This window comes from Haplochromis burtoni, unplaced genomic scaffold (assembly GCF_018398535.1).
Source record: "Haplochromis burtoni strain Fernald_Lab_line unplaced genomic scaffold, NCSU_Asbu1 Contig_199, whole genome shotgun sequence".
NCBI classification, from domain to species: domain Eukaryota; kingdom Metazoa; phylum Chordata; class Actinopteri; order Cichliformes; family Cichlidae; genus Haplochromis; species Haplochromis burtoni.
Genome location: NW_024582560.1, coordinates 1,133,536 through 1,155,790, shown reverse-complemented (window position 1 = coordinate 1,155,790; position 22,255 = coordinate 1,133,536). Strand labels below are relative to the sequence as shown.

General features: G+C 39.3%; 3 protein-coding genes across 10 annotated transcripts in view; 1 reads left to right on the top strand and 2 right to left on the bottom strand.

Moving 5' to 3' along the window:
- Positions 1 to 189: 189 nt before the first annotated feature.
- Positions 190 to 9,188, bottom strand: si:ch211-188c16.1 (uncharacterized protein LOC562677 homolog). Of its 8 annotated transcripts, none has more exons than XM_042226171.1 (19): positions 8,983 to 9,187; positions 6,958 to 7,867; positions 6,643 to 6,834; positions 5,540 to 6,023; positions 5,342 to 5,457; positions 5,223 to 5,248; positions 5,081 to 5,142; positions 4,919 to 4,963; positions 4,705 to 4,834; positions 3,605 to 3,764; positions 3,331 to 3,454; positions 3,213 to 3,244; positions 2,953 to 3,016; positions 2,816 to 2,853; positions 2,496 to 2,559; positions 1,211 to 1,327; positions 1,081 to 1,127; positions 788 to 821; positions 190 to 625 (listed from the first exon to the last, which is right to left on the bottom strand). In XM_042226171.1, the coding sequence occupies exons 1-19, from the start codon at positions 8,989 to 8,991 to the stop codon at positions 559 to 561; spliced, it is 2,721 nt and encodes a 906-aa protein (XP_042082105.1). In that variant the 5' UTR covers positions 8,992 to 9,187; the 3' UTR covers positions 190 to 558. The 8 variants fall into 8 exon arrangements, with proteins under 8 accessions (XP_042082105.1, XP_014193412.1, XP_042082106.1 ...); XM_014337926.2 differs by having other exon boundaries at positions 2,816 to 2,850; XM_042226172.1 differs by having other exon boundaries at positions 191 to 625; positions 1,081 to 1,094.
- Positions 9,189 to 9,569: 381 nt separating this feature from the next.
- On the top strand, positions 9,570 to 17,356 carry c8a (complement component 8, alpha polypeptide). Its single transcript, XM_005935624.3, has 11 exons — positions 9,570 to 9,777; positions 9,901 to 9,994; positions 10,328 to 10,475; positions 10,623 to 10,770; positions 12,742 to 12,931; positions 13,004 to 13,186; positions 14,669 to 14,909; positions 15,004 to 15,135; positions 15,258 to 15,415; positions 15,589 to 15,814; positions 17,058 to 17,356. The coding sequence occupies exons 1-11, from the start codon at positions 9,668 to 9,670 to the stop codon at positions 17,207 to 17,209; spliced, it is 1,782 nt and encodes a 593-aa protein (XP_005935686.1). The 5' UTR covers positions 9,570 to 9,667; the 3' UTR covers positions 17,210 to 17,356.
- Positions 17,357 to 18,482: 1,126 nt separating this feature from the next.
- LOC102313495 (complement component 8, beta polypeptide) overlaps positions 18,483 to 22,255 on the bottom strand; it is a 62,273-nt gene continuing 58,500 nt past the window's right edge. The window contains exons 20-26 of the mRNA XM_005935626.2: positions 21,118 to 21,315; positions 20,715 to 20,955; positions 20,397 to 20,525; positions 20,148 to 20,311; positions 19,313 to 19,466; positions 18,920 to 18,991; positions 18,483 to 18,790 (exon numbers count right to left, since the gene is read on the bottom strand). Of these exons, the coding sequence (XP_005935688.2) occupies positions 18,636 to 18,790; positions 18,920 to 18,991; positions 19,313 to 19,466; positions 20,148 to 20,311; positions 20,397 to 20,525; positions 20,715 to 20,955; positions 21,118 to 21,315 (1,113 nt within the window). The 3' untranslated portion in view covers positions 18,483 to 18,635. The remainder of the gene's footprint in view (positions 18,791 to 18,919; positions 18,992 to 19,312; positions 19,467 to 20,147; positions 20,312 to 20,396; positions 20,526 to 20,714; positions 20,956 to 21,117; positions 21,316 to 22,255) is intronic.

Below are 22,255 nucleotides of genomic sequence, written 5' to 3'. Positions count from 1 at the left end.
TGTTTTTTACCAGGCCTCTGGAGAACTTCAAAACATGTTGAGGTAATTTAGCAATTTGAATCAGCTGTGTTGGATCAAGGACACATCTAAAAGCTGCAGGACACCGGCCACTGAGGCCTGGAGTTCCCCCACCACTGCCTCAAACTCAGTCATAAGAAAAGACTGTACACAAACAGGATAGGAAAACCAAACGGTGTCATAAAGGCATAACTCGATGTCAACTATTTATTAGATGTTACACTGAAACAACAGCAAAAAAAAAAAGAAAGAAAGAAAGAAATGTAAACAACATTTCTGGAAACAGTCATAACTAAGCAACCACAAGTGAACACTTAACTACTGTTACTGGTATTTAGACAAAGTGTAACGGTTTAATATGTGCACCATCTACTCATCTCAGTGACTTCCACAGTAATGAAAACAAACAAACAAAAAAAAAAACAAATGACTACTATTCGCAAAAAGTAGGTGATATCACAGTTCAATTAGTATTCATGAGGGTTTTTTTCTTCACAGCAGAGGGTCAAAGTCATAACATCAAGCTCCATAAAGTGATAATTAGGTGTCAGCATATAGCGGTGGGGGAGGAAGAAGTTCCAGCTCTGTGAAGTCAACTTCTTGTTCACTGTCAAGAAGAACACAGGGCATTACAACAGTTTATGAGAAAGGGTTAGGTAAGATGTTTTTTCTAAGTATTACAGTACATGCTTCTATGGGTACTCAGTTTAATGTTTGTCATAATAACAAAGTTAGGCTTTCTGATCAGAAGGAAACAGGCGACACTTACGGATATGGAGGCTCCTCAACCGCACTCAAGAAGTCTAGATAAAGATGAACAGATACAAGTGTCACGTCAGCTTTGAACAACCAGCAACGCAAAATAACTAACAGCAGTATGACTCCAGGTCATTTAAAGCAGATAAAGGTTTCTCAAGTTATTTTCCATTAGGGAAAAAGTCTCCAGTGTGTATGAGTACCCCGTGTTTAGCTTCACCATTATCAGTGAGGGCGACATGTGGTGACAACAGTGGAGCCATGGCAGAGAAGGGGAGGGGAAAAACAAAACAACACACCACTTACTCTGAGGTTCATGGCTAAACAGGACACAAGAAGAGGAAAGAACAGTGCTGTTGAATATAAAGACAAGCAGCTAGAAACATGACAAGTTTGCATAAATAGTGTCTGAGGTTAAAGGTTACAAAAATAAAACCTTGTAAACTTTGCTCCACCATCATCATCATCATCATCATCATCATGGACATCACCAAGTTCATCTTTGGTCTGGTGAAAGAAGACTGCCAACTTCTGCAGGGCTTCATGCTTAATTCTGAAGAGCAGAAGTAATGTTGCAAAATTAGATGTTTTATTTTGTCCAGCTTCCAAATTCTTACACAGAAACAAGACTGTGCAGGGTGAGTAGAACCCAACACAACACCTCCCTGAAGCAGAGCTTTTTATTAAAGGCTACTTTTTGTACTTCCTGGAACAGAAGACAAAACGTTTTATCAAATTTGTATTGGCCTGAGGTTTCAAAGTAAAAGCCTGGTTATAAAAGGCTCAAAAAGCTTCCTTCAGCTAAGGTAAAAGCCTTCAAGGCAATGCTATCAAAGTCAATTTTTGTAATTTAGTTTTAGGCTTAACCTAAACTCAGTGTTCCATAAAAAAGAAGAAAACTTATTTTACAAATCCACAGTTTAAAAAAAACAAAAAACAAACAAAAATTAATAGTGGCGATCTTTTGTGTATTAGTAAGATGTTGATAAGTAGGTTAAATAAAACAGCAAGCGTTGGTTATTTAACCATTTCTGCCACTTAGGATTTAAAATATCCCAATATTTTGGACTTCAAGCTTTGCTCACTTAGACAATCAGCAGCTTTTCTCTCTTCTGATTAATTGTTTCGCTTAAATTTCAAGTAAATTGGCCAATATTTTACCAGCTGGCGCCCTCCCTTTGTCGGATGTGATTACAAATTGAATAGCTTTTAGATTTATACAGTTGCTCGCACAAAAGAATAAACTGGAATACCTCACAGATGATTATAATTGGAGTTTTTAATCATTTTGTAAAAGAAAATGATGCCAATCAAGAAAAATCATACACAAGTAACAGGTTAACAAAAAGAGAACCCAGCAGTTAGCCGGTTTCTCGGTTTGGTGATTCGCCTTTCTCGGGCAGACTGTTAATCAGCTAAGATTTTTAAGTTTATCATCCAGTGTGGCAATGATAGTCTTTAGTCGCTCCTGTAATCAGTGGAGGTCTCTAGAAACACTCCCTGTATCGCTACAGCTTCAAGGACCTTGTAAAATGTGTCCCAATATTGTTTTTGCTCCTCTTCCACCTTTAATATTTACTTGCTCATTAACACAGTAAGTGATCATAAATTAGTCCACAACACAGTATATATACCCTTGCTAAGAAGCAGTGCAGTAATGTTTATGAAGGGTTTGAAAGGGAAATAATGCGTCTGCTCTGACATCCGTGTTTGAGACTCACTGCGAGTGCAGGTCATCCAAGTTGGCGTCATTCGGTGTGTTCTGGGCACCAGCATGAACACATGCTGACAAAGTGAACAAATGAAGGGCAGAGGTGTAAGCGGAAGGGCGAGACAGGAACGGGGTTAGTTAAAATGCAGACTGAAGAGGAAGGAAGGAAGAAAAACATATGGTAAAAGTGCACATCAAAGCCCTGCAGCAGTCTGCCATTGCATAAAACAACCAGAGTTCCCTTTAAACAGGAGAGGGTGGGGGTGTGGGTAGGCATCTTCTGTTGGCCCGTTTCAACTTCAAAAAGACGGGACATAAAAATGTACTCACACGTCTCGGGCACTGAAGCCGTCTGCTGAGAAAAGCTGCTACCCAAATTGAAGAGAAAGAATATTTAATGTTCATTTGTCATTTTTAGAAGTGACACTGATCAAAAAGCTGCTTTGAATAAATGCCAAACATCTTACTGGCTCTCACTGAATGGTGAGAGGGTCTCATCTTCATAGGCCCACTCCTCGCTGTCATCTGTGACTGTGTGAAGAAGGAAAAAGGAATAAAACAAACAATGAAGCCTGACAAGCATGCTAATGAAAGCCCATGAATTCCATCAGTATCATAAAATAACACCCGGCCGTAAAGCAGATGACAGCAGTTAAGTGATGCTGGCTGGGACCCAGCCTCAGTGCAGCAGCACTCAGTCAGTCATACAGAGCCTCCTGAAACTTACAACTGCTTGTTAGAAAAGGCTGGTTTGAGGATCTGAAAAACAAAGAAAAAAGTGAATCATGGCACTGTTTTGTTTTTAATTGAGAAACTAATAATTTGATCAGTGTGCTACCCAGTACCTGCTTCCAATACTTATGTTATCTCCCTCCATGTTGCCTCCTCGCCCTGCTGCTTGAGCCTTCTTGCCGAGTTCCAGCATCTCCTTGATATTTAGCTCCACATTCATCACTGAAATATAACCATCTGCAAGGAAAGAGCAGCAAAGTAATGACACCAAATGTGGAAACACTCCTGTTGTATCAACGTCTCTTGTATCCATGCTATTTTTTAAAGTCCAGATGTTATTAAGCCATTCTTATTTCACACTTACAAATAACACAAAAGTGAACTCACACTTGTTGTTGGCGTCTCGGGCCAACCATTTGCCTTTGGGGCAGTTGGTGGTGCGGATAATGCTGACCGTGTCCCCGCTCTTCACAGGCAGATCATTCTTGCGGACTTTACTGGCCACCATCACCTTGGCATGGTACATCGGCTCTTCGTCCCCCGTCACCTACGAGGTCACATAAAAGACTGTATGTAAACAATGACGTTAGAGTTTTAAGGTTCAATATTAACATTTTGATCACTGCCCTGTCTTTTTTCTTTTTGGGTGGACGGAGGCTGGGGTGCCAATTAATCTGCTAATGTTTGCAAGCTTGGAGAGCAAGCTGCATTCATAAACCCTGCGGCTGCAACGCACACACACACACACACACACACACACTAATTATTGCTAAGATTACAAAGCACTTACTCATCGGCTTCAGCCGTCTCTGTCTGAACACCTGTAAAATCGACTTAGCCACTCAGAGTTGTTATGAGCAAGTGAACTATCCACAGCAGTGAAAACTGTTTTTTGTACCAGGTTGTAAACAAGCTTTTTAATGCTGTAAAGTTGGACATTTTAACACGAGACTATGGGGATTCCTACAGGTACTGGAGTTTTTAACACTTTCTGCATTGGTTTCATTTTCAGAAGCTGTCCTTGGATGTCACACACTCACAGGCTGGCAAACTGAAAACAAAGATTCATTTTGTTGTATTCATAAGACTTGAAATTAGACTTCTAGTTAGTGAAATTGATCACATCAGGAACACATTTACTGAGGTTATACATGAAAGGATTTTTTTATTTTTTATTTTTTTTTTTTATTTCCAGAAAACACAGGTGTCACCCTCTGCTGGCTATTAGAAAGAAAGGGATATGGTACTTTTTCAGACCCTAAAGCCACATCCATCTGTTATACATTATAGGAGTCACATCTTAGCAATGAGCTGCACTGTCTTACAAACACCTAAGCAGCAAAAAAAGTAAAGCACAAAAATGTTTTACATCTCTGAAGAGATGCTGCACTGATTCCATGTTTGAAGTTTCATTAAAAAAAAACCCTAAAAATTCAGGAAGTAACTAAAATAAAAAGTCATCATCTCAAAACAAATCATCCCCTTACTTTGAACTTCTTTTTCATTTCATTCTCCTTCTTCTCCCTCTCTTTTTGCTCCTTTTTTTCCTTTTCCAATCGTTGTTTCTCCCGCTTCTTCTGTTCTTTATGGTCGGCGGGGTTGGGAGTGTTCATCATGCTAAGAAAAATGTGAAAAAAGGGATTTGAGTAGCTTGTTTTTTAAATCACATGTTAAGTAAAAAGATTTACACGTCTGACATACCTGTGCATATGATTATGTGCCAAATGTTCACCCGATACACAAACCCTGCAGTTTGATAACCATAGGAAGGGAATGGATGTCACAGTGTCAATGACAGAACAAAGGTATTATGTTTACGAGAAGGGAAGGAGAATGAAAGACGGGAAAAAAGAAAAAGCATACCATGGATTCTTTTGCCTTTTAACACATGACTCCTTTTGAGAAAAAACCCAAAAAAGACAACACTAGATACAAAAATACACAGTAAAATACACTTTTTAAAGTTGCTAAGATGATTATATACTCTGATTTAAAAATGAGTTACCTTTGGCTGGTGGTCCACGTATGGATCTGTAAAAAACAAAAGCAAACAGTGATTATAAATGAGAATAAATATCTGCAAATGGTTTTATTTTAAGAATAAAATGTGTGTGAAGTACTTACTCTTCAGTCCGCCTTTTCTTTTGGTGGAGTTTTGGCTCAAAGTTAATTTGTTCATATTCTCAACATCTTCATATATGTTAGTATACGTTTCATAGTAACTGTCCTGTTGATGTCCACTGTAAGGGGAATGTATAAACAGCACACTGTTATATGAAGAAGGGAAAAAAAAAAACTGATTCCAGTTACTATAAAACTTACCATGAGTGGCTACTAAGCTCTCTTTCCTCTGGGAAAGACTGACACTCAGCAACTCCCACATCAGTTTCATCAGACGGAGATTTAGGAAAAGAATCGACAAGCACCTCTTTGCTCTGGGACCTCTGCTGTGGTATAGCAGGCTCTGGGAACTCCAACAAGTTTATTGGTTCAGGGAAGCTGGCTGGATCAAGGGGTATTATGTTTTCACTTCCAAGGTTCAGATCTTGGATGATGGAGCTCACACGGGGCCCCGCAGGATCGTGCGCTGACAAGTCAGCTTGTGGATGCTCAGCGTCGACAGCTGTGTGAGGGTTAGCGCCGACTAAGTCTAAGGCCTCCAGTTCTAGTGCAGCAACATCAACACCTCCACTTTCTGCTGTTTCCATCTCTGTATTTTCAAAGTCTGGAAACTCTGGGGCATCCAGCAGAGGGTTGGAGACGGGTGGGTGCTCAGACTCTGCTTGGCTAACGTTTGGTGACACCACTATAATAAGAAAGTAAAAGCAGTATTTGAACAGATGTTAGGCCTCACCACAAAAAGAGGAATAATGTGAACTGCACAGAGGATAATGCTAAGTCACTGATGACTAAGCACATGAACTGTGGCCACAGAACTGAAGATGCAAAAAGAGGAAAAAGAAGAAGAAATGAAACATTAATCTCTATAAACAGACTGATAGCCTTTTCCAACATGCATCTGTTTAACCTGAGATGTTATTAGGAGTACTGCTAATAAATAATCATTCTAACTGACGCTATTATAGACAGCAGCTGATGTTAAAACCTAAAATAAAATAAAACCTACATTTTTCCTATTTTTCCAACATTAATCAGGTTTTTCTTAAGATCAAGAAACCTTTTGTTGTCAACTATGTTTTCTAATATGACTGATCGCAGCCCAAGTAATTTGTCAGATTATTCTGACACCTAATGCGCAGTTTGAGATGCAGGTAAACTGTCTATGTGACAGCAAGAGAGGACAAAATTTGCTAAAACGCATCAGCTAACCTTCGCTGACATTTTCTAATAGGTTTTTAACGCAAATCTATTCTCTGCTATTGCTCCCAGTGGCCATGTCTGTAGACTTCCTGAGACTCTCATACCAGTAAACAGAGGCGCATGGTAATAGCTGAGATCTACTAATGGAGGTCTGAGGGGCTTTGCCGGCACTGGCCCCAGTATTCTCAGATCAGGCAGAGGCTTCTTTAGTGGGACACATGGTGGATGAAGTTCAACAGTCTTCACTGGCAGATTTTCAGATTTCTCTCTGCCAAGCTGCTTATCCAGTGCTGATTCTTGAGGGGGAAAAGCATTAAATATGAATAGTATTAGCAATGTATATAAAAATTTATGTTATAACATTAACACACATGAGGAAACTGCAGATTTTGACATTTGTCACTCTGCATATAGCTTACTGCATAAAGCGTTGTTGGTTTTGAAGAAAGGCCGGGCTGAGATACAAGCCAGATGTGAAAGACACACTGGTGGGGGGGTGGGCAGATCAGCGGTCCTCGGTGGTGGAGTAAACTCCTTGCCTGTGTTGTCAGGGGAATGCAAGCTCTTGGGTTTGGAAGAGATCAACATGTTTCGGCGTGAGAATTTCTTCTTGGCCCTCTCCAAAGTGCTCATAATTTTATTGTCAGAATCGACTGTGGTCTCTGCTGAAGGAGGGGTGACTGGGACATCTGGACTGGAGAGGGGGTATTCACTGTTTGATTGGTCACTTTGGAGTGAAGCCCCATCCTCTGTGGTTTGTTTTTCCACTGATGGCAACTCACCAGGAGCGCTACACGGTCTGGTGGTCAAATCACCATATGTGGGCTCATCTCCGCTTTCCGCACTGACCTTTGATGCTTTGACTGATTTGAATGGAAGCAGCAAAGCCTTCTTCTTGACTTTAGTTTGTGGCAAGGCTTCCTTCCCCAACTCTGGTTCGGGTTTGTACTCTCTCCTGAATGGTGTTTCTGTCTTCTGATCTTTTGCGGGCAGGACAGGAAGCACTAGCGGCATGTATCGAGAATGCCTTGCTGTGCCGTCTCCATTAGTAAGCTGAGATGACAGGGAGGTCCGCTGAGGTTGCAGCGGAAAGGAAATCGGCCTCTTGCCTCCAGACAGTCGCAGTACATCTCTGAAAATGACACGAGGAAGCGCTGGTGTCTTGTTTTCTGCAGCAGTATTAATACTGCTAACCACAGTGCAGTGACCTCCAGGTGGAAGAATCTGTTTGGGTTTTTCAGCAACAGCTGGACGGCTGGTTTTGGATTGAGCCAGGAGAGCCTCTTCCTGAAATTTGGCCCTCAGTGCTTTGAAGTTGATTGGCCCCTCCTAAAAAAAAAAAACGTAAGTAAAAGAAAGCACAGAAGTATAGAGATGTTATATGGTCATTTTAACTCTTTTCCCTCATAAAGACAAGGTTTGATGCCCTCCTCTGAACCCTTAATGACGAGCGCTGACACCTCAGTATATATCTATAAAGACGTGGTGTGACAACCATTAGAAGACTTTGTCTTTTTCCAAGGAAAGCTACATGGGCAGAGACCACCCTCACTAACCTCTGGTACAAACCCAGTCATTTTTTCTATTAGCAGGCCCGAAATATGACAGAAACTGCTCAGTTTAGAAAAGAAAAAAAAAAAGCTTCAAGGGTTGCTGCTGCTCGGCATTCAAGGGGTAAAGAGATAAGCCTGCAAAAATTACAAAAGACGTCTTTTCCTCACTTACTCCCCTGAAAGTGATAGAGAAATAATTTTACGTTCCATCTGTCCAACAAAATTGCTATAATTCAATAGGTAATGTTTGCATGTGCTGAGAAACGGGAATGAAAATAAACTTTCTAAGTTTCCAATCCTACCTTACCTACCAATCATACAAATGACACGTACCTTTTTTCGGTACTTTAGAACTATTTTTCTAACTGCAGAGTTTAAAGTAGTAATCCGCTCACCTAAATTTAATGTCTCTGCTTTAAGCTTTCTTTCTTTTCTTTTTTTTTTCCCGAAAAAACAAAACTACACCCTTTTGGTAATTGCGAGGCTTTTTTTTCCACAAGTCGCTGGTCATTTAAAACCCAAGTGTTTGTTGGTTAATTAAGATGCTACTGAACAGATTAAGCCTTCATATATTGTTTTAATCAATAATAGATGTAGAAAATTTAAGACATCCATGTTTCTCAAAAGCGATCAAAAGAAAAACTGCTATCACTGTGAGCACCGAAACGACTTTCACATATTTAACTGGGTTGGTCGTAAAAATGATGATTTGTTATTTCAAAAGTATTTTTTCCCCGTTCTATCAGTTAAGTAAGCCATACTCGTGTGTTAGAAAGAGTAAAGCAGCAGCAGAAGCACATTAGCAGAAAGAAAAGCAATACAAGTAAATTAGCTTTCTATTTAACTGCCCTTTAGCTAATTAAACCTGCTATAAAAGCCTTGTAACTTTACCTCTTCCATTGTAGCTTCTGTCTGTCATCGCTGTTAAGGACCGAGCATTTGAAAGACGGTTTCAATTTTAATACCGAGACGCTGTTTACTTTATTTTTTTTTAAACAGCGACCTAACAGCTCTGGTTAATCACGGTGAAGGCTAAAACAAACAATTTGAAAGAGCCGCTGAATGACGCACCTGCGTGCTGCACTCGACCTACGTGCACGTTCACGTTTCCTCGATCAACGAATCAGGAGCGTCGAAGGCGCAACGTGCGTGGATAGGGATTTATTTTGATAACGATAACTAATTTTCCACTTACAGTTTTTAATTTTAACGCATCTTCTTTTGTCCATATCAACCTCTCACCTCTCCAAGAAGATTCATGAAATTCGGTGAGGTATCGGAAAATTTCATTACATATCATAATTTAAATAAATGGATATCAACTTTGCACACAGTGAAGGTTCAGTTTCACATTTGTAAAGTATGCCATAGAAAAAGGTTGCAATAGATGATTTTAAAAAAAGACAGAGAAAAACTTTCCTAACTGTTGTAATCGCATGTGTTTACTCTTGATCAATCATTTACTGTGGCTGATCAAGGCAACAGTGTCAAGAGTCCCCTCAGGACCCCTTCAGGATCACAATATCTGATTTGCGATGTGGCTCTGAGTCTTTAGGAATCGCTGTTTATTTTCACTATGGGGACATTCCTTCGTTTACTCCTTGGTTTATGCACACTGCATCTGTTTGTCAGTTCTGACACAATTGTTGACGCATCCAGGACGCCATGGACAACAGCTAAAAACAGGTACAGTATTTTTCACCTCACCACTTCTTGCATTTACACCTTAATAGCTTTTATTTATCGTATCTCATGCACAATGGAATTTACAAATGGAACTAAGATAATAATAATAATTATGTGGGTCAGGAGGGCCAGAGCTGTGAACAAACCGACACCTATCGACTGTAGACTGGGGAGCTGGTCATCTTGGACACCATGTGACTCCTGCACAGACAGAAAGGTGATTATGCTTTTTTTACTAAACATTTAAATATGATTAATGTTGTTCACAGTGCTTGGTATGGCTGGCTTGTGCAATACTTTGCTACTGCAACTTTCTTCCAAACACTGACATTTCACAGTTTGTTTTGCAAAGTAACTCAGATCACATCAGGAGAGTCAATAAAGTGGGCCGTGGCTGTACTCTGTCCCCGATGTTCCTGGAAGCTCTCTTATAACTTTATAACTCATCAATAAATATCAAATGTTGTACAATTTAAATTTTACGATTCTTCTACTATGAGCATGAATGGATGAATTCAGAGAATTTAACTCATTTTGAACTTGGTTTTAGTTCAGTTTCCGATACTTAGAGAAACCTTCACAGTTTGGTGGGACTGAGTGTATTGATATACTCTGGAGGAGGGAGATGTGTCCCAGATCAGCCACGCCGTGTCTGGTCCCAGATTACTGCGAAGAGAGCTTCACCTGCAAAGAAACAGGTAAGGACCATCTACGACCATTCAGGCAACAAATGCTGAAGGTGATTTCTCTATGTCTTTTCACTAACATGCATGGCATGCTGCAAGCATTTGTGTGTCAGGAAGTCAATTCTGATAAATGTGCGTCCTTACTTACTTTGTTTCTAGGGCGTTGCATCAGCCGTTCGCTTCAATGTAACGGAGAGCCAGACTGTGATGATTTTTCTGATGAGGATGGATGTGAAAATGTTAACCAGAGAAACGACAAGTGTTCCACCCTCATACCGATCCCTGGTGCGGAGCGTGGCACGCAAGGGTGAATAATGTGCTGTGATGAATGCACATGCACATGTAGTTTACATCACCTATGGAAAGTTGTACAATATGTGACTTCATTAGCAGTCAGTGGCATCTCAGTGGCTACAGCCATCTTTTATATTGTCTATTGTTATGCCTTGAAACTGGCATACTGCTGTCACCCTGGTGAAAGCCACCTTTCAGTATTGTTTGGCCTGCTTGTGGCCTAAGATTTAAATGATTAAAATGCATTTATAAGGTTTTTTTGGTGCATAAATGTAAAAAAAAATAGGTAATTTTAGCTCATTGCTAGGTGCTTGCCAGGCAACATGACACTGTACAATTTATAATTCACCCTTTATGGATATAAATGTGGTAAATTGTGGTAAAATAAAAATAATGTCATGTTTTTACAAAATATTCTAGGTGCATAAATGTGAAAAACTACCCAGCAACATTTTACCCATGCTGCTGGGTAGTTGCTAGGCAACACGATGAAGCATAATTTCTGCTATTGATTAAAACCTCAGGGGCCTAATTTTTACCTGTGCGCCAAGTTTGGTGGCTCAACTCCTGATTGTGTAGGACGAGTTGGTGGCCAAAGAAACAAACATGCAAACAGAGATTTTCTGTATTATACTAAGATTTATTTATTTATTTATTTTTTAATCACAACCAGTAGCTTGAGGAAAATGGTCACTCTAAAGTTGTCCTTCCTTTTTGTTTTGGATAAAGATGTGGATTACCATTCACTGAACCATTAGCTTATTCAATTATCTGTAAACTAATTAAAGAAAAAAGAAAAAACACATGCGATGCATATCAGAAACTGACATTTTGCCTTCAAAGTAAAAGTTGCACCTTTTGAAGTTGCTATAAAATAGGACCTAAAATATAACAGCAAGTAAAAAGATTGTTAGCAGATTATTTGCGTGTGTATTTTAAAAAAGAACTCAGTTTTGCCACCTCAAGTCATAATATATTTTGTGTGAACAATAAAATGCAAAGCTGTTTCAAGACCTTATAAATAAAATAACTGCATTAAAATGACCCTGCCACAATAAAAGCATTTTTTGCTTTTTTTTTTTTATGAAGGAGTTGTCAAACAATGTCAGCACGGTGGCGTTTTTGCCTCACAGCTAGAAGGTCCTGGGTTTGATTGGAGTTTGCATGTTCTCCTTATATTTGCGTGGGTGTCTCTCCAGGTTCTCCAGCTTCCTCCCACAGTCCAAAGACATGCAGGGAGTGGGGTTAGGTTAATTGGTGATTCTAAATTGCCCATAGCTGTGAATGTGACCGCGAATGGTTGCCGGTCTCTCTGCGTTGTCTAAAAGGTCCAGGGTTTACCCTGCCTCTCCCTCTATGCTAGCTGGGATAAATGTGCATCACAACCCTGATAATATTCACACCCATTGGTGATCACTTGGTAATTGGTGATCAATATTTATGTAATACGTTAATTAAGTACCTCTTCTTAAAGTTTGCTTCTGTAGTTGAGAATTGTTAAAAGACATATTTTTTTTACTTTGCTGTAAAACTGTGACTATTTCACTCCACCATCCATTTTTCCAGGGTCACAGGGGCACTAGAGCTTCTCCTAGCAGTCATAGGATGAGAAGCAAGGTATACATAACATAGAGAGATAGACAGCCTTTCATATTCCCACTTGTGGACAATAAACCTATCCCTTACTCTGGACTGTGAGAGGAAGCTGGAGCACCCAGAGAGAACCTACGCTGGCATGGGTGACATGCAAACTCCACACAGAAACGTCTGCCTGAATTTTAACCCAGGACCCTCTTACTGACAGGCACCCCTGTGACCCCCCCCAAAACAAAATACTTTGCTCCAGAAACAGTTTTAGCTCCAAAATGCCGGTCCAATTGAACCTTTGATATGCATTTATATCACACTATTTCTTTGTCTTGAAAAAGGATAAATCTGTATCTGAATGTAATTTCTTAATTTGCACTGTTCTTCTTTCTTGTAGCTATAATGTTTTAAGTGGAGAATTAATGGATCATGTACTTGACCCAAGATATTTTGGAGGAGAGTGTGAATATGTCTATAATGGCGAATGGAGAAAATTCACGTATGATGCATTCTGCGAGAACCTGCACTACAATGAAGATGAAAAAAACTACAGAAAACCATACAACTACCATACTTACCATTTTATGGTACTGTAATGTTCTGATTTTTCATTTTATTTTATTCTACAAAAATATTTTAACGTATCTAACCTGTTATAGGCCCAAGCATCATCAAAGGGCTCTTCTGAATATTTTGGTGACATGCTGAGCCTGCTGAAAGCAAGGAAAACAGTGTCATCGTCCAAAAGTGGCTTCACATTTGGAATCTCCCATGTGGAAGTGGGACTGAGTGGCAGCAGTGAAAATACATTTCTCAATAACATAACACAGTTTAAAAGCCAGGTATATTCTTTTCACCCGAATATTAAAATGTTTTAAATGAAAACAATTACTGTTGATATTGTTGTTAAAATATATTAATGTTAATTATTTGAAATCACTGCTAATTCGTTTTTAATTTAGCATTAAATAATTTAGAGTTAAATAGCTTATTTCTAGCTACTGAGGCTACCAGCAAATAATTAACCTATGGCTAACTAGATTGTTTATAAGAGGTCACATTCAATCCAACTGGCTTGAGCTAGCTAGCTCAACAGGTGCCCTAAGCTAAGAACTCTACCTAGCATTAGCTTCAGTGGTCAAACAAGAATATAGTGTCAGCAAGATTGTACAGTACTGTGTGGAACTATTGAGCTCCTCTTCACTTCTTTATATTTTGGGATTAAAATGGTAAATATGTCAATTAAATGTATACAATTCAAATCAGTCTGAAAGTCAAGATTTGGTATGACTGCCATTTGCTCTTTAACATAGTCTAAACTCTCTAAGCAAGATGTCTTTGAGTAGTTTTCAGGAATAGTTCCAGGCTTCTGGAAGGACGTTCAAAGGAAAATGATCAAAATTATCCCACACTGCTTCAGTGACGTTAATGTTCAGGCAGGCATGCCGTCAGGATTCTGGTTTTTAATGGACCAAAGTAGTTTGGGATGATCCTCATAATTAGAGAAGCACACGCATGTACAAATTAAGAAAACAATTCAAAAGCTATCATTATTATTTTTGGCTGTGAACTGTGAAGACCAAAGTAAGCGTTCCATTCATTTAAATGTGAGATCCAAAGTGTAATTAAGGAAATGTCATCTTATCCATATGGTTTCTGTCATATTGGTGAGACAAGGCAAGAAAAACAAGAGACGGAGTGGTGCACTCTTTGAACCATGAAATTGTTACTTAGGTCAATGTGAAACTGTCTCTTGTGACTGGTCAGAATTCACATATGTTATTATGTTATGTTATATTAAGACTGTGTGTTTGGGATCATTGTCATGCTGAACAATGAACCTGTTACCTATCAGATGCTTCCCAGATGGTATTGTGTGGTAGCTCAAAATATGAAAGTACTCGTCTGTGTTCATAGTTCCATCAATTTCAACAAGATCCAAATGGATCTAGTGAAGACGCATCTTTCAGCTCCGCCTATTTTGCTGGATTTTTCTATTTCTTGGGAAGATAACTTTCAGACATCGTTCATCTGTGTAGACTTCTTCCTCTAGTTTTTTTTTTTTTTAAGGACAAACTGAAAAAGTTATCAGCTAAAAGCACTTTGGCAATCACCTGATTAGTAAAAAAAACCAACAACGACACTATTTTCTGTTCAACCACAAGGTTCAATGGAGCACCTTGGGTTCAAGTCTGGCCCAGACCCCTTTGCCACAGAAATAAAATATAAAGAAGTGAAGGGTGGCACATTTTGTTTCTTTGTATATTTGTTGTTTCACATTCAAAGTGCAAAATCTAGTTGTTATATTGTTTTTTCCCCCACAGGATTTAGGTTTCATTTGGCTTAATTCAGAAGTGCAAACCGCTCGCTTCAAGATGAGAACTAATAAGCTGATGCTTCATGAAGATTTCTATGTTTCACTCATGGAGCTCCCAGAGGAATACGACTTTGGGATGTACTCTCGCTTCTTCAACACATTTGGCACCCACTATATCACAGAGGGAACTATGGGTGGAACCCTGGAACATGTCGTGATTGTCAACAAAACAACACTGAGAAACCTAGGTACTGGAGTTTTCCATTTTGTAATCAGAGTACCCTACCACATTATCACATGCGTAAAGTAACCCTTGTTTTGTGTTTTCCCCAATGTTTACAGATATTAACGCTGATGAAGCTGGTTCATGCTTTGGTGCCTCGTTTGGTTTGAGTATTCCAGTTGGCAGCAGTGCAGCAATAGAGCCCAAGCTGTCAGGGAAATTATGCAACAAAGACGGACATTTCAGTGAAGGTGAAAAATGGAAATTCTGTCTTTATCTAAATTAACTAGTTAAATTGCTTTATTTGTAACTTTTTTTCATTTCTTACAAAAACAGGGTTATAGTTTCTTTTGATTTGTTTTTGTATGCACAGATAGAAGAGGTAGTTCAGCTTTTATTGAGGACGTTGTCACAAAAGTAACCGGAGGAATCACAGACAGCAGCGCTGGTCTGAACGCCATCAGGAACCCTGACATGTACCGGAAGTGGGGGTTCTCTCTTAAATATAACCCAACACTCATTGATTATGAGGTAACTCAGTAAAGTAAAATTATGTATGAATCAAGATGAATTATATATCTTGCTCTTCAACAAATGTTATAAATCTGAGTGTCATTTATCTCAACACACTGCTAACATCTTCTTGTAACGAACTTTCCTCTTTCTTCTCGTCCTGTCTCTGTCCCACATGCCCTGTAAACTAGATCATGCCGATTCATGAGCTTGTACGTATCAGCACAGCTGCTGACCACGTAGGTGACAGACTGGCCAACTTGCAGCGAGCCATTGATGAGTATCTGCAGCAGTTTAACCCGTGCCGCTGTGCCCCCTGCAGCAACAATGGGATTCCTGTCCTCTCAGGCACGTCTTGTAATTGCATGTGTAGCTCAGGCTACCAGGGGTACGCCTGCGAAAAGACCAACCGAAGAGGTGAGAAGAAGAAACAGGAACAAGCTGAACATGTTCAAATCACACACAGTATTTCAAAAGACATTAGAAACAAGTAAAAATACAACTGTGACAAATATTGTAGTCGTAATTTTTTAACATTCAGCAGACAAGCTTCACTTGTATATGACCAGTGTTGGTCAAGTAACTTGAAAATAGTAATTAGTTACTAATTACGGATTACTTCTTCGAGAACGTAATCCTGTTACTTTACTGATTACTTATTTTCAAAAGTAATTAGTTACTTTATTACCTAGTTACTTTTTAAAAAACATGATACACAACTGAATAGATCAACAGACCTTTCAGCCCAATTCTATTTTCTGAATAATCCATCATATAAAACTGAATCAAATGAAAAAGTCTCTTTTAAAACCTTGTTTTATTAGTTTTAATCTTTTAACTTTATGCACATTGCATCAAGCAAAAATTAAATTATATATAACATTATTTGATTTGAAGGAATTTGTTTAACATTTAAACCTATTTTCTGCATATTCCATCATATAAAATAATTTTTTGTGTTTACACTCACTCTTTCAAATAGATGCAAGTAAAACACAGCAAAAAATAAATAAAATCAAAGAATTAGTAGCACTAAGTCCTGTTGCTCCTGAATCTATGTTCACCTGTTTAGCAGGAGAAACAAACACAAACAAAGGACTAGAACAGCAACCTGGGCATCGTAGAAATTAATTTGAGAAACTAAACTGAAACTAGAACACAAATGAATAACAAAATACAATAAAACTTAAACACTGGGTCACACGACCCAGTACTGTGACTGTTGTGTGGCTCCATGGTGTAGTGGTTAACACATTCACCTTAAATCCAAAAGCTCCCTGGTTCCAGAAGGGAAGCAAACACAAACCCAAGGTAATGTGCGCTTAGTGCCAGTCATCAAGCCCAGTTAGATGGCAGGGTTGTGTCAGGAGGAGCATAAGGCACGCGATCTTTGCCAAATCAAAATGTGTGGCTCCATCTGCTGTAGTGGCCCCTTGGAAAATAGGGAGCGGCTCCTCTTTACTGCAGACTGTTGCCTTTTGTAGCCCAAAGCAACATAATAGCTGAGCTAGAGTGAACCGACTGCGGTGATAGTTCTCCACTGATTCATATTCATATTCAAATAGTCATCTAATCTGTTGTTAGTGAAACTCAAAAATTTAGCTGTTAATGGATCTACACCCTACAGTTCATAATCAACACCTTTAATTTTTATCAACAGAAACCAAGGCAGATGGATCGTGGTCCTGCTGGGGGGCCTGGTCACCCTGTACATCGAGGAGGAAGACCAGGACACGAGTGTGTAATAATCCTCCACCTCAGAATGGCGGAGCCACCTGCTTGGGCTCTGCTTCTCAGACTTGGCCCTGTTAAACACACGTTTCTTTCAGATTGCTGAGTGAAGATGTGTTAACTACTTAGTGAGCATTTTTTGTATTCCTTTGTAAACATTAAAGTGCTCACAAATAAAAGAGAAAATCGGAATTTCTGTATTTTTCCGAATAAATGTATGTTCATGCAGATTTTGTGTCCAGTCTTTGTACCCGACCATTTTCACAGGAAGGTTTTATTGTTTGCTGAGCCACTTAACACTGACCTGAGTCATGTAAGCAAAAAAAGACACCTAACTCAAGGGATGAAACGATATTAAAATTTAGGATGAAAGAACAAATTTTAAATGATAAATTAGGCACCCTACTGTTACTGGCAGCCTGTCACAAAAACATTAATTTGTTCTCTTTTCTTTTGTTTAATTATTTTTCAATTTGATGAAGAATATCAAAGACAACACAAGTTGAGAGGCATAAAATGGTATTTTTGCACCAACAAGCTGATTCCCAAAGAGTCTTTAGCTGAAAAATTGCCATAGCTTGCCACAGTGTGCAGTGTGTCAATAAAAAATTTGAGGAAACTAAACAAGTGGAGGAAAAATGAAAAAGTAACTTGCCTGAAAGACTATCTACAGCAAATGAAAAGTATCTGAAAGACATTTGATCCTCACCAATGAGAAATGGTTGTTAAGACTGTCCAAACTCTGTTTTTGCCTTACATACTGTATTTATTATGATCCTTTCATATGTTTCAATAAATCTCTGCACCTATTTTCCACTGTGGGGTGTTTTTTGGCTCAGGAGGTAGAAGCAGATCATCTACCAAATGGAAGGCTGGGAGTTTGATCCTGGACTGATCCAGCCTGCATGCCAAAGTATCCTTGGACAAAATGCTGCACCCCAAATTATTCCAAATGGTTCCATTTGAGTGTTAATGTTTGTGAGTGTTAGCCGTAGAGAAAAGTGCTTTCATGAATGGATGAATGAGACATGTTGTAAAAAGCTTTTTGAGCGCTCAAGTATGGCAAAAATAAATAAATATATATACTTTTATTTTTTAAAAGCACTTTATAAGAACCAGTCCATTTACCACTTCTCTCCTTGTCTTTTGGCCTCCACTGCAGAGTGACCACGCACCCCAGCACCTCCAGCACCTCCAGCACCTCCAGCACCTCCAGCACCTCCAGCTGCACAGTATTGTACTTTTGTGAATTACTTTAAATCTGACGGTCGAATCTTGTTAACAGAAGCTAAGTATCTGAAACAGGTCGGGATAAAAAATACAAAGACGAGGCCTAGAATCAAGACATAATCCATTGGGGTTAACATTTTTTTTAATACTTGCATAGGGAGATGAAGCATTGTCAAGGAGAATCATCATGTCACACTGGACAGTCAAATACAAGACAAATGTACCAGACACTGAACATCTCTTTTATAAATCTTTATGGCATCTTTGACAGGGGATTTTAAAAGCAGGCAGTAGACTCTTGCTGCGGTTCTGTGCATGCCCTGCCTCCATTGCTGGGTAGAGGGTTGTTGCACTGTCGACTTCTTGTCTTTTGCTCTCCGCTGCAGGATGACCATGCACCCCAGCAGCTCCAGTTGCCATCAATGGCTATTTCTGTCAGAACAGATCAAACCATACCTCATGTCAGTGTCTCACCACAATTAGTGGACATAAATAAAACAAATACAACACTGTTACCAGATTATTATTATTATTGTTATTATTTTTTAAAGTTGTCTTAACCTTTTTTCCTCTTAGTGATCTCACAGGCTCTTCCAGTATAGCCAAAAGGACAAACACAGTCACACTTTGTACCTGTTAAGAAGAAAAAAAGATATTTCCTTCACTGTCACTATTTGCCATCACTATAATCATCACCAGATATCACATTTAGATTGTGTTCCAGCTGAAACTTAAACAAAACAGTAGAAAAATGGGATTGCACTAAGATGTTGCAATTACTTCTTGAGTCTTTGATGAAAGACACATCCTTATTACATCAAAGTAAAGCTATCATAAGTAGCTTATGATACAAAGTGCATTGAGTTTTCTGTGAATAAATGATGGAGATGGAACAAAGGAATCACTCCATGTTAATAGTTGTTGCTCAACAACAACAACTATCCTCTGGGTTACCTTTCAGAACAGCCACTCCATTGTTGCGACAGGGAGCACACCGGCATGGACTAGCCTCTGCCAGGTACTCTGACAGGGCTCTCTTCAGGTTTCTTTTCAGGACAGCATGCTGGGAAAAGTCTCTGGAGGTCACCAGCTCATGGAGTGGCCGTGTCTAATTAGACATAAATACTGTTTTAAATCCAGGATCTTTTTACTGTCCAAATAAAACTCTCTCCTTTTTTTGTACTGAGCTTACTGGGAAGCTCCACAAGTGCTGAAACCTGACTGTGCTGCAGCAAGGCAGCCTATTTGTCTTTGGCACACTTGTTATTTGGCATCATTTTGTGTTTGCTCTTGCCATTGATCAGCTCGGTTTGTACTTTGCCCCTGTGTGATTGTGCCAGTGCTTGTCATGCATCAATGAGTGAGGTCAGATGCCGTGTGGATAATTCCATCACATTTTTGAGCTGAAGCTGAGAAATATTTAAAAAAATGAACAAAATGAACTATTTACTGCATTCATGTAAAAAAAAAAAATATATATATATATATAGGCAAAAACAAACACACCCATTGTAGAGTATTATGTGTGGGACTCCAGCATGTAGCACAGCCAAAATAGAAGCAATAGACAGAAAAACTGCAATAGGCCTAGGCTGCTGGGGGGTTCCCAGGCTGGCTGCTCTTCCTGAGCCTGGCTCTTCCTTGCTAATAAAAGTTCATCTGATTATTGTTGTTTTCTTTGTTATTTTAGTATCTTCCCCTTACAATAGAAAGCACATTGAGGCGTCTGTTACTGTGATTTGGTGCTATATAAATAAAATTTAATTGAACTGAAATGAACTGAACTCACCGTTTGGCGAATGAAGTCAGGGTTGAACCGCACACCTTCACCCCATAGCCTCATTAGTTCAGGGGTGGGAAGCTTCTTGGACAACAAAGCAGAGACGGATTCGCTACTTCCACCTCTTACGATAGCAACAAAGTCTTCCACCTCACTGTCAGTCCCTTTCTCCTCTGGAAAGAGACAATTTACTTACTTAAGCTTATTTGCTCAATGTAAGACAGACTGACAGAACTATGATCCAACAGGAGACCCCACCTCCCATCTCGTTCAGCAGGCCATCACAGGATCCTCCGTGAAACCCCAATGATAAATAGATACCGTCTATGTTTGCGCCAACCTTTAAACCTGCCTCTACGCAGTTCTTGTAGTCTTCTAAAGAATACTCTGGGATAAAGAGAAAAAAACTCTCAGAGACCGTTTCTTTCACGGAATAAAGCAAAGACTAGTTCAAACAGTCTTAAAGTGTTGACAGCTTATTTCTAACAGTAACGGTCTAGGATTTCTTGTCATGTCATCTAAATATGGAAACAACTGACTGAGAACGCCTAACTAAAGCTTGTTGAGGACTCCTACCTGTCTTTGCAAGCTTCTCTTTGTCCAAAATAATGGTGTGCTCATAGTCTCCTCCGAGGGCAGCCTCGGTGACATAGTGGGTGCCATAGTCCCTGTAAATCTGCCTGTATTCCCCATAATCATAAACCTGCGGCAGGGCGCGTAGGCGCCGTAGAAACTCGGGGTGTAGCATTAAATCATCCGGCTTCAGCATGTACTGGGCCAACTCCAGCTCTGCCTTGGCCCTCACAAACCTGTTTGTCTGGGCATCAGAGAATGCAGGTCAAAGTTATCACAATGCCTACTGTGTTAAGAATACAACATACATTTTGGATATGTGGATATTTGAAAACAGAGTGAGAAGTTCAAGGTAACGTAAAGAGATCTGCACGCATTAAAAACAACCCAAAACATGACACCTCACCGTCCCAGAGGCACTGCGAAGTTTCTTAACCGACTTGCTGTATTTGTTATCATTGTAGTTGATGCCAAACTCGAAAATTCCTGGAATGCCAAAGCCGATGGAAACAACGGTTTTGCTAGTGCGCTCCTTCATGGTGTAGTCCATGTAGTCAGAGTAGGATTCAAAAGCCTGCAGGCTAAAATCATAGGAGCCTCTCGTCTGTGGACAAAAAAACAATTAAATGTTTTGTGTGAAAACTAAATGGTAATGGTTAATTAGTCATATTAAGCGTGAACTGGCCTTTCTGTTCACCCCCATTGAGGTGTTAGCTCAAAAACAAGACAACAAAGGGTATAGAGTAGAAAACCCTATTTTAAAGTTTTCAAAAATGGCGTGGCAAGATTCACAAGAGCTTTAATCTGTCCCCATACTTTTAAAAATGTGCACCCCTGTGGCACAACCCCAAAATTAAAAAAGGTAAACAAACAATTTACTGGCCACAATGGCACAAAAAAGTGATTTAAAAGAAGAGAACACGCTCATGTCTTTTAATGATCTGACAGTAAAGTTTAATTTGGAAGGACCCGGCCATTAGAGATTGTTTGAAAGATAAAATAAAGCTGTCTCAGGAGACAAATCTTCTAGAGAATTTCATTTTACTTACACCCTTACTTACAAAAGGATCTGGATTGATCCTTTGATAAGGGAACATGGGATTCAATCATCTCTGAAAATGGGTTTTACATAAGGGAAGCTAGAGGTAAATTTATCCAATATAAAATTCTCAACAGGTACTATTACACACAGATGAGATAAAATTAGTAAACATGACTTGTGTTGGAAGTGCATAAAAAGCAAAGGGTAAGCTAGTGCAAGCTATGTGGGAATATCCACTGGTCTCCCCAATATGGGAAAATGTTTTAAAATATATGGAGGGCTGGGTGAAATTTAAGTTTCCTAGATCACCAAGACTGTGCCTATTGGGGGACAGAGGCGAGGTGCCACAGTTAGACAAAGCAGGCTTCAGTGTTAAACACTGGGCTTGTGACCTGTGTTCGTCTTATTTTAACACTTTGGAAAGTGCCTCGGACCCCTACTGTTTCTTTAAATGTTCAAAAAATAATAAAAACTTAAAACAAATAGTCATATTAAGAGTACT